Source organism: Mesoplodon mirus (assembly GCF_964341445.2).
Source record: "Mesoplodon mirus genome assembly, chromosome: 19".
Classification (NCBI taxonomy): domain Eukaryota; kingdom Metazoa; phylum Chordata; class Mammalia; order Artiodactyla; family Ziphiidae; genus Mesoplodon; species Mesoplodon mirus.
The window spans coordinates 53,559,990-53,570,409 of record NC_138995.1 but is presented as its reverse complement, the minus strand read 5'-3'; the positions used below and the strand labels follow the sequence as shown (position 1 = coordinate 53,570,409).

General features: G+C 53.9%; 1 protein-coding gene across 3 annotated transcripts; it reads left to right on the top strand.

The window, feature by feature from the left end:
* The first annotated feature begins 194 nt into the window (after positions 1–194).
* Positions 195–10,099, top strand: EXOSC5 (exosome component 5). Of its 3 annotated transcripts, none has more exons than XM_082606410.1 (6): positions 195–388; positions 3,991–4,104; positions 4,805–4,926; positions 5,944–6,084; positions 7,244–7,333; positions 8,053–8,455. In XM_082606410.1, exons 1-6 carry the CDS (start codon positions 241–243, stop codon positions 8,191–8,193), a joined length of 756 nt encoding a protein of 251 aa, XP_082462536.1. In that variant the 5' UTR covers positions 195–240; the 3' UTR covers positions 8,194–8,455. The 3 variants fall into 3 exon arrangements, with proteins under 3 accessions (XP_082462536.1, XP_082462534.1, XP_082462535.1); XM_082606408.1 differs by lacking the exon at positions 8,053–8,455 and adding an exon at positions 9,763–10,099 and having other exon boundaries at positions 208–388; XM_082606409.1 differs by lacking the exons at positions 7,244–7,333; positions 8,053–8,455 and adding an exon at positions 9,763–10,099 and having other exon boundaries at positions 208–388.
* The last annotated feature ends 321 nt before the right edge of the window (positions 10,100–10,420 follow it).

Below are 10,420 nucleotides of genomic sequence, written 5' to 3'. Positions count from 1 at the left end.
CTCGGGTAGGACATGTCAAGGCCTTCCCTCTCTTCTCTTCTGTCCAATGGCTTTCCTGGACTTTCGAGGGGGGAGTAGGAGGGACCAAATTGTTAGTAAACGCGGAGCCACGTGCGGGAGCCGATCCTGGAAACACCCCCGACCCCGGGTCGGCGCGTGCGCACTAGGTACGCAGTCTGTACGCAAGCGCGCGCTTCTGGACGGAAGCGACAATCCCGGCTGCACGTGGGCTCCGGGGCGATGGAGGGCGCGGTGCAGACTGAGACTAAGATACGCACTGAGTCTGGAATAGAGTCCGGCCCTCGGGGTCCCGGTTGTAGCCTCCGGAACTTTGCCTGCGAACAGAATTTGTTGTCCCGGCCCGATGGCTCGGCCTCTTTCCTGCAAGGTAGGAACTCACCCAGGTCGTATTCGTTTTAGGGCGCGGTTATAGTGTACTGTGCTAGCTGGTAAATATTCCTCCTGGACTGGTGCATTTCTTGCCGAGGTGGATACTACTGCATACGTCAGTAGACATATACCTCTCTCTCCATACTAGCCGGGAGAAGGTATTTCCACTTTGGTAAGTACTCAGAATGAGAGAGGGGCAGACCTCCTCTTAAGAACGAATACTCCAGAATGGGGGAAATCTCCTTACCCGGGTGTCTCCCTTGACTAGGTTCCTCCCCCGCCTCCCACACACGCACCCTGCGTCCATACATCCCAGGGTGAGGCAAACCCCTTGGTTCGCATAAATACCCGGTAGACTGGCAAATCACCACTAGCGGTTTAATTACTCCCTGGACCCATGGCAGATCTTCTACCGAAGTGGATACTTATCAGATTGAGGGTGATGTCCCCAGCCCCACCCCACCCATTGGGTAAATATCCCTTTGACTGGGATACACAATTCTTCCTATATCCCTAAGATTGGGGCAGGTCTTACCTATTAGGTAAATATCCCCTTCCCCTAGCTAAATAATTCTCAGACTAGACTCACCTCCCTGACCCCGGGAAATATTCCTCTGGAGCCAGGCCTAAGGATCACCCCCATAAATGCTTCAGGCCCTGCCTTAGGGCGTTACCTCAGACCCAGGTACAGAACCTGTTTTCACTCATTCCTTCATTGAACACATGTATTTTTGCTAGCACTGAGGATACGTGGATAAAAAAATTTTTTTAATTCCTGCCCTAATGGAGTTTACATCCTAGTCAAAGAGACAGACAAAAGATAACTACGTAAAATATATAGTAAAATGCTGTGGAGAAAAATATAGTAGGGAAGAGGATTAGGGTGTGCCAGAGAGGGTTGCAGTCTTAATTAGGATGGTAAGGAAAGGCCTCACTGAGATGGTACCTTCTGAATAAAAACCTAAAGGTAAGGAAGCAAACCCTAAAGAGATCAAGAGGAAAGCTTACCAAGCATTGGGAACCACAGGGGTAAAGGCCCTGAGGCCAAAACTTGCCTGGTGAGGAATAGTCAGGGGACAAGTATGGCTGCAGCAGAGACAGGAGGCGGGAGGGAGGTAAGGAGGCCTGCCCGTCCTATAAGGCCTAGTGATTGAGAATGGAGCCATGTGACATGATCTGAATATATATTAACAGAATCTCTCTGGCTGCACTGTTGAGGTTAGAGGGGGAAAGGGGGAGGTAAGGGTGGCTCAGACCAGAGTGGGAGCGGTGCAGGTGGTGAGATTCTGAAGGTAAAACGGACAGATTTTGCAGATGGTTGGGTTTGGGGATATGAAAAAAAAGAGTCAGGAATAACGCGAAAGTTTTTTTCCCAGATCAGCTGTGCTGGGAGAAGCTGAGTTCAGTTTGGAACATTAAATTTACAGTGCATAGTAGACATCCCCGTGGCAGTGTGGACTGGGCAGTCGGACGTACGAGTCTGGAATTTGGAATCCTTCGGCTATAAATGGTATTTCAAGCTACCGATTGGATGGGATCACCGAGAAAATCAGTATAGATGGAGAAGAGAAGCGGTCCCAGGACTAAGCCCTGGGTCTTCTAGCTTGTGCAGAGCTAGGAAAGGACACTGAGAAGGAGCAGCTAGTAAGGTTGGAGGAAAACCAAGAGAGGGCGGCGACCTGGGGCCCAGAGAAGAACGTGTTTGAGCTGTAAGGGCCAACCAACTGCATTAGTCCTACTGAGAGGCTGCATCACGTGAGGATGGGCTAGACCTGTGGGTTGACAACTTGGACGTATGTCATTGGTGGCAGCGCAGTCAAGAGCTGTTCTGGTGGAGGGATGGGGTCAAGGAGGGAAAGAGTCAGCGAGTGGAGACAGCTTTTCAGGAGCTTTGCTGTAAGGGGATCAGATAAATGGGGCAGGAGTTAGATGGATGTGGGGTCCAGAGGGGAGGAACTCTTGTGCTCACGTGAACCACAAACAGCTCATCTGTAGTAACAGGAAGGAAGGCCCCAGTGTGGCTCTAGTTCTGCTTGGATAATTTCCCCCTTCGGGTGCATTCTCCTGGAGCCAAGAGAATCCCCTCCATTGTGTGGCAGCTCCTCCCCGCCAACCCCAGGGGAAAAAAGGCCTCTACCCGGGACCTCCCCAAGGCTTAGCTCTCTTGCTAAAGAGAGTTTCTTAGAGCTTAAGAAATACTGAGCCCCTTTTGTGTTCTAAAACCCCAAAGCCCAGGACCCTGGAGCAGGGTCCTTTGCAGACCTTCAAAAGTGTGTCCCACATGCTTCTGGCCTCAGAATCTCTGATGAGGTTAAAATGCAAAGCCTCGGGCTTCCTTGGTGGCGCAGTGGTTGAGAGTCTGCCTGCCGATGCAGGGGACACAGGTTCGTGCCCCGGTCCAGGAAGATCCCACATGCCGCGGAGCGGCTGGGCCCGTGAGCCATGGCTGCTGAGCCTGCGCGTCCAGAGCCTGTGCTCCGCAAGGAGAGAGGCCACAACGGTGAGAGGCCAGCGTACAGCAAAAAAAAAAAAAAAGCAAAGCCTCAGAACCTACCCACTCCGACTAAGGCTGGCCTTCTACAGTTTTGAATTAATTGCCGTGGTGATTCTGATTGCAGGCCAGTGTTTTGAAGCTTTGCTGGAGCTCCGTTTCTTCCCACTGCAGGTTGCAGGCCCAGCTACACAGTAGAATGGCCTGTGGAGCTCTGAGGCTGCTGGTGCCTGAGCCCCAGCCCCCAGCAATGGAATTAGGCTCTCTCGGGGAGGGACCTGGGCATCAGTATCTTTTAAAGCTACGCAGTGAGTCCATTGTGCAGCCAGGGTTGAGAACCACTGCGTCATTAGTGGTTATTTTTAACTGGAATAGAGTAGAAGATATCAGAGTATATCAAAGCAATAACGGTAAGAGTTGTTTTGTGAGGCTTTTGTTCCATTTTGGGTGAGTTTTAGGTCCTGCTCTAAAATGTATTTCTTATTGGGAGTTAGGGTCAGAAGAGTTTGCAAGCTGCTGCTGAGGTCCAGTCTCCTCATTCTGCAGATGGTGAAACTAAGGCCCAGAGAAGTGAGCAAAATCAGCTGAGGTTACAGAGCCAGGAGGAAATAAGCAGGTGTCAGGACCCACCCCCAGATATTTATCTCTTTCTCAGGTGTCCTGACTGCTGCACAGTTTCGGGATGTGAGCCTGAGGGAAGAGAGCTGGGCTAAGGGAAGCTTTGGATGGAGAAGTTGGGACCAGCAGCGGTAAGAGGGAGAAAGTTTAGCTCTCAGGAAGAACTTCCCATTAAAATTTATAATAATAGCTAAAGTCTTTTGGGCACTCAACACTTACAGGCACAGTCGCAAGTGGTTTTCTTTTTATCTCATGTAATCCTCACAGCTGTGAGGGAGGTACTGTAGTTATCCCCATTTTACAGATGAGGAAGTGGAGGCAGAGAAATGAAGCAAGTGTTCAAAGAATCACTACCAACAAATGGTGGGCCACAGTGAGGGTGATGTGGGCAACCCTGGCCACCTGGCTCAGGGCCCACAATGTTAAGTGCCAGGCGTTGGGCCCCAGAGGCAGGGAAGATTTGGGTGAGACCTCCCATGCTGTCTCCCCAGGGGATACCTCCGTCCTGGCAGGCGTGTACGGGCCAGCAGAGGTGAAAGTCAGCAAAGAGATCTTCAACAAGGCCACACTGGAGGTGACCCTGAGGCCGAAGATCGGTCTGCCTGGTAATTGGGCCTCTCACCCGGTGTCTCCCTTACCCCTCCCTCTCATCACCCCTCGCCTATTTCTTCCCTTTTTTTTTTCTTTTAATATTTATTTATTTTGGCTGTGCCGGGTCTTAGTTGCGGCATGCATGCGGGATCTAGTTCCCCGACCAGGGATCGAACCTGGGCCCCCTGCTTTGGGTGCGTGGAATCTTACCCACTGGACCACCAGGGAAGTCCCCTGCCCTCAGCTATTTCTGTCTCTTTCTCCAACTCTCTGCTTCTGAGTCCCTGTTTCTGTCACTTTTCTCTCTTTCTCCCTGTCTCTCTCCATCTTCACTTTCCCCTCCTCTTTCCTGGCTCCATCTCTCCGCCTTTCCATTAACCTGTTTTTCCACTCTTTTACTCCGTCCCCCTCACTCCCCAGGGCTGGGCCCACTGGGATGGGAGTGGACAGCAGTACTGGACGTGGGAGCTCAGAGGTTCTCCTCCCCGGGAGGCTCCCTTGGTGGGTGCTGGAAGTGGCAGGGGTCGGGTGGGTGGCAGTCAGGCCCTGCCTCCTTCCCACTGGGACTCCTCTGTCGTCCATTCAGGGTCTTTCAGCAACCCAGACTGGGACTGCAGGCCCTTTTCCAGAGGGCTTGGGTGGGGCATATGGAGGAAGGTGAGCCAGATGGAAGGGAAGAGTCTGACAACCCCACCCCACCCCTGATTTCCCCAGGCGTAGCGGAGAAGAGCCGGGAGCGGCTGATCAGAAACACTTGTGAAGCGGTGGTACTGGGAGCTCTGCACCCCCGCACCTCCATAACCGTGGTGCTGCAGGTCGTCAGCGATGCTGGCTCTGTATCCTTTCCCCCAGGCCACCTCCAGGAAGTCCTCCAGAATCCAAAGCCTGTGCCAGTGACCTCAACTCTGACCCTGAGCTTGGATTTGAGGCTCAACACCAGGGGAGCCCTGAGCAGGTAGAACCTTAGGTTCAGCAGCTCAGCCTTGAAAGATCGCTGTGGTTTGGGTAGAGGTAGAGAAAGGTAGAGGCCAAGGACCAGAAATGGGCATTACTAGATGGCTTTGCAGGCATGGCCCTGCGTTGGGCAGACACTTCACAGATGAGGGAAGAGGAGGACTGTTGCGAACCCATTTCACAGAGGGGAGGCAATGGAGGGTCAGTGGCAGAGGTGGGACTGACTGATAGTGAAGCTGGGCCCTGGGGAGGAAAGACTTGAGCAAACTGAGGTGGCGCCACCTGTCTGACTCAGGCCTGTGCTCACCTTGCACTATGCCAGGGCCACACCTCTCCCCTGCACTGTGGGCTCCCTGAGGACACTGACCCCTCCCTCTGTCACCCTGCCCGTCTATTGCCTGGTAGCACCACATGCTCTAGATACCCCAGCTCCAGGCCTGGCTCTGCCACTGCCTACTTGTGTGATCTTGGAAGGCTTCTGCCCTCCGTTTCCCTGAAGGTGCATATCTGTTGAATATCATTATGATCCCTGCTTGAGGCTCAGAGGGAATACGTAACTTGCTCAAGGTCACACAGCTTAGAGGTGGCAAATTCAGGTCTGGAACCCAAGGATACTTGATCCCAGAACTACTCTGCCTTTCTGTGATCAGTTAGTGATGTCTGCTCCAGGCACTGGCAGGGGGAATGGAGACATGGATATGTTCTGCTGACCAGCCCTCCAGTAGAAACTCTTAACCTGGGAATTCCCCAGTGGTCCAGTGGTTAGGACTCTGCTCTCTCACTACTGAGGGCCTGGGTTCAATCCCCGGTTGGGGAACTAAGATCCCACAAGCTTCACAGCGCGGCCAAAAAAAAGGAAGAAAAAAAAGAAACTCTTAACCACTGCCTGTGGCACTCAGCTCCTGGCCTGTTGCCTGAATGCCGCCTGCATGGCACTGGTGGACGCAGGTGTGCCCATGCGGGCCCTCTTCTGTGGGGTCACCTGTGCTCTGGACTCTGATGGGACCCTCCTGCTGGACCCCACAGCCAAGCAAGAAAAGGTAGGTATGAAGGGCGGGGTGGTCAAAGGCCTTGGGTAGACACTCCTCCTCTCCTCCTCTAGGCCTCACTTCTCCAAAACAGTTGGCTTGTACCACCTCAGTCTCAGCTGGCAAGCTCTGCCCTGTTCATCTGGGCAAGTGCTGGAAACCCAGCTCTAACCTGCTGGAGCAAAAAGGGAACTGATTTTAAGAGGTTCAAAAACAAAAGCAGGGCTTCCCTGGTGGCATAGTGGTTGAGAGTCCGCCTGCCGATGCAGGGGACGCGGGTTCGTGCCCCGGTCTGGGAGGATCCCACGTGCCGCGGAGCGGCTGGGCCCGTGAGCCATGGCCGCTGAGCCTGTGCGTCCGGGGCCTGTGCTCCGCAACGGGAGAGGCCACAACAGTGAGAGGCCCGCGTACCGCAAAAAAAAAAAAAAAAAAAAGCAAAGGAGGAAAGAGTTTTTTCTTCATTGGCTCAAGGTCACAGTGTGCTAGGGTTCTGGTTATTCCCAGTTATCTGCTCAGGACTGTAACAGTCACATCCAGTTGGGAAAGCAGAAACCCCTTGGGGGATTTCAGACAGAATTTAATGCAGGGAACTAGCTATAACCATATTGGAAGAGCTGAAGGAGCAAAAGGGAAGAAGAGAGGACACCCAGAGATGAGAAGCCGGAAGCCAGCTCCTGCTCTGTACTGGCGGAGACACTGGTGCAGTCAGATCTAGATGCACAGAGATGGTCTGGCTTTGCCCTGGCTGCTGAAGTCCAGAACCCGCCCCATCTCCATGCCTCCTGTGGCAGGTGATATACCCCATACTCCTGCTGCAATCCTCCCTCCCAGTCTCCCACCAGATTCCTGGTAGAACCTAACTGGCAGGGGAATCTGGGAAATGTAGTTTGCTGGCTTCCAGCCCCAGGGGTACAGAGCGCTGCAGGGAGATGGGAGGCACCGGGGAACGACCGGCACTGTGGCTGCTGCCCCTGTGGCGCAGGATACTGTGCTCGGAAGCCCCTGTCAGAACCATGTGGTGGAATTTGGCATGGGTAGCGATTACTCAAGGAAGCAGGGAAGGGGTGGTATGTAGACCAAAAATTTAAAAAATACACTTTTTTGGGGACCAGCTAAGAATGTGTCTGAAGAGAGAGTCCCAGGTCCCCCACCTTGTACCCCTCATCCCTAGGAGGCCCGGGCAGTCCTGACCTTTGCACTTGACAGCGTGGAACAGAAGCTGCTGATGTCCACCACCAAGGGGCTCTACTCTGATGCTGAGGTACCACTGTGCAATTGGGGGTGAATGCCAGATCCTTCCCACCCACCTGACATAAGGTCCTGCCCCAATCCTAGTAAGCTTAAGGAGGGCCCCGTCCTTGCATCCCTTCTGTAAATAGGAGTTTTCAAACTTTGTAGCCATAGAAACCTTTGTGGGAATTTTAAAGGGAAGACCAATTTATGAGAAGAGGGGCACAGGTTGAAATCAAGAGATGGGGGCACCTGGAGGCCTCCCAGCTTCCAGCTCAGAGCTGTGCACCCCGGAACTCGGGGTGTCTGAAAAACAGAGTTTGGCACCTGTTGGGCCAAATGGTCTCCAAGAATATTTCCCACCTGGCCCTCTTGTGAATCCAGGTATACAAGGCAGTAAAGATTTGGGGCCTCAGGTTCCATGGCTTTTAAGACTATTTGGAGTCACAGGGCCTGTGGCTCTAAAATTCCAATCTGGCCCCGGAGCTCAACAAGGTTGGGGTCACGTCCAGGGGTCAGGCTGCCTGATGCCTTTGGTCTGAGGGCCTGGAGCTGCTGGAACCTGACCCCTGAGGCCTTCCCCTTGAAGGAGCCCATGAAGTGGGGAAGAAGGAAATGCACAGGGAGTAATCCCCGCTCCACCTGCCTCCCCTTGGGGGGCGGGGCTCCCGGTGAACAGGGAGGTGGGGCCCGTCAGGCCGTGTGGGTGCAGGCCTGGGCCCGCAGCACTGAGCCCCTCTCCCTTCCCAGCTCCAGCAGTGCCTGGCTGCAGCCCAGGCTGCCTCCCAGCACGTCTTCCGCTTCTACCGGGAATCTCTGCAGAGGCGTTACTCGAAGAGCCGAGGCACGCAGGGGCAAGGTGCCCCTCCCACCACCTCCAGCGTCAAATAAACTGGTAGCCCAGCCCTGCTGAGAAAGTGTCGATAGCCAGCCCCTGGGCCCGGGGGCACAGACCCCACCCCACCCCAGGAAAACGCTAGTAGGATGGTTCATTTATTGACTGAATCTACTCATTCTGACAGCCCAGTGAAGTGGGACTGCTCTTAAGAGTGTGCAGGCCCTGCTGGGTGCTGAGGCCTCAGCAGTGAAGGAGGCCCACATCCCAGGTTCGAGGAGCAGTGACGTGATGGACAAATAAAATTGGTGTTTTTTGGATGGTGGATGCTCTTTAAAAACAAACGGGAGACGGGTTTAGGTGAGTCGGGGGGAGGGCAGATTTAATACATCAGTCGGGGACACCTCCGTGGAGAGGGGAACATCTGAGGGAAGCCCAGGAGGAGGCCAGGGACAAACTCAGGGACTCATGGGCATGTAGGGGGAGGACCCCCTGGCAGAGACGGGCAGAGGTTCAAGGACCAGCAAGGTGGCCAGTGTGGCTGGAGCAGAGGGCTAAGGAGAGTAAAGGAGGTGGTCAGGGAGGCAGTGGGCTTCGTGGGCTTCGTGGGCCTCAGAGGGGAATCTGGCTCTGAATGCTGCTTTTACCCACCCGACAACCCTGTGAGGTGTGGCTGTTGTTACAGTCTCTGTTTTAAGGTAAGGAAACAAGGGACTTCCCTGGTGGTGCAGTGGTTACGGATCTGCCTGCCAGTGCAGGGGACATGGGTTCGAGCCCTGGTCCGGGAAGATCCCACATGCCAAGGAGCACTTAAGCCTGTGCATCACAACTACTGAACCTGTGCTCTAGAGCCCTCGAGCCACAACTCCTGAGCCCACGTGCCACAGCTGCTGAGCCCATGTGCCTAGAACCCGTGCTCCACAACAAGAGTAGCCCCCACTCGCTGCAACTAGAGAGAGCGTGCGTGCAGTAACGAAGACCCAACGCAGCCAAAAAAATAAATAAAATTCAAGGAAGAGGGCTTCCCTGGTGGCGCAGTGGTTGAGAGTCCGCCTGCTGATGCAGGGGACACGGGTTCGTGCCCTGGTCTGGGAAGATCCCACATGCCGCGGAGTGGCTGGGCCCGTGAGCCATGACCGCTGGGCCTGTGTGTCCGGCTCCGCGGCTGGGGAGGCCACGGCAGTGAGAGGCCCGTGTACCGCAAAAAAAAAAAAAAAAAAAAAAATGTAAGGGAACAAGCTCAGAAGCCAGTTAACCGCCAGAGGTCACCAGCTAGTTAAGTGGTGGAGCACGGGCCCCACTCAAGAGTCCAGACCCAGGGACTTCCCTGGCCATCCAGCAGTTAAGACTCCATGCGTTCACTGCAGGGGGCACGGCTTCAGTCCCTAGTTGGGGATCTCACGTGCCACATGGTGCGGCCAAAAAAAATGTCCAGACCCAGAGCCCTCACTATGCAGACAAACACTGGAGGTGCCAGCGCATTCTGGACCTCCGGTCCCTGTCTGTGAAAGGAAGTGGCCAAGGCCTGTTGGTTCTCTCTCAGGGGTGATAGCACCCCCTAAGGGGCTTTTGGAAATGGATGTATTTTCAGTTCTGATTTGACTAATCCCCACCCTCACATGCAGGGGGCAGGAGCCAAGATGACGCATCCAGCAAGGAATAACGTTCCCACAGGTGGGCCACATGGCTGCCAGATCCTGTCTGCCACTGACATTTAGGGTTTTATGACACATCTGGGGGCCCACTGCTGCACACTTCACATGCTTAAACTGGCCCACACGGTGCCCACAATTGCCTTTGAGCAGGTGTCATTTTCATCCCCAGTAAACAAGAAGGAAATGCATAAATATCTTTAGCTTGAAATTACACTCCGTGAAGACGCGCAGGAGAGCACAAACAAGGAATAGTGTTTTCTTCTAAGAAGCAAGATTAAATGGCATTAAGTGGAATGAAAAAACTAAACCACTCTCACTTTATTACTTGGTAATATCAGGCTCCATTTAATGTACCTCTGATAAGCTCAGAACAGGGCTATTTTGCCTGCCAGAGTGTCAGCACTTTGAGGCCTGAAGGCCCCATCCTTCCCAGTCTCTGACTATGTGATGGGGCTGCCTCCTAGCCCGGGTGGGCCAATGAGAGGGTGCCTGGGGAAGAGGATCTTTGGGGTACCAGAGCTGCCTGCTCCATTCTCCTCCCCCACGAGGTGGAGCCTGTGCAGTGAAGCCAAGAGATGGGGAGACCAGACTCTTTTATCTGAGGCCCTCAATCCAGTTCTCCCTCAGC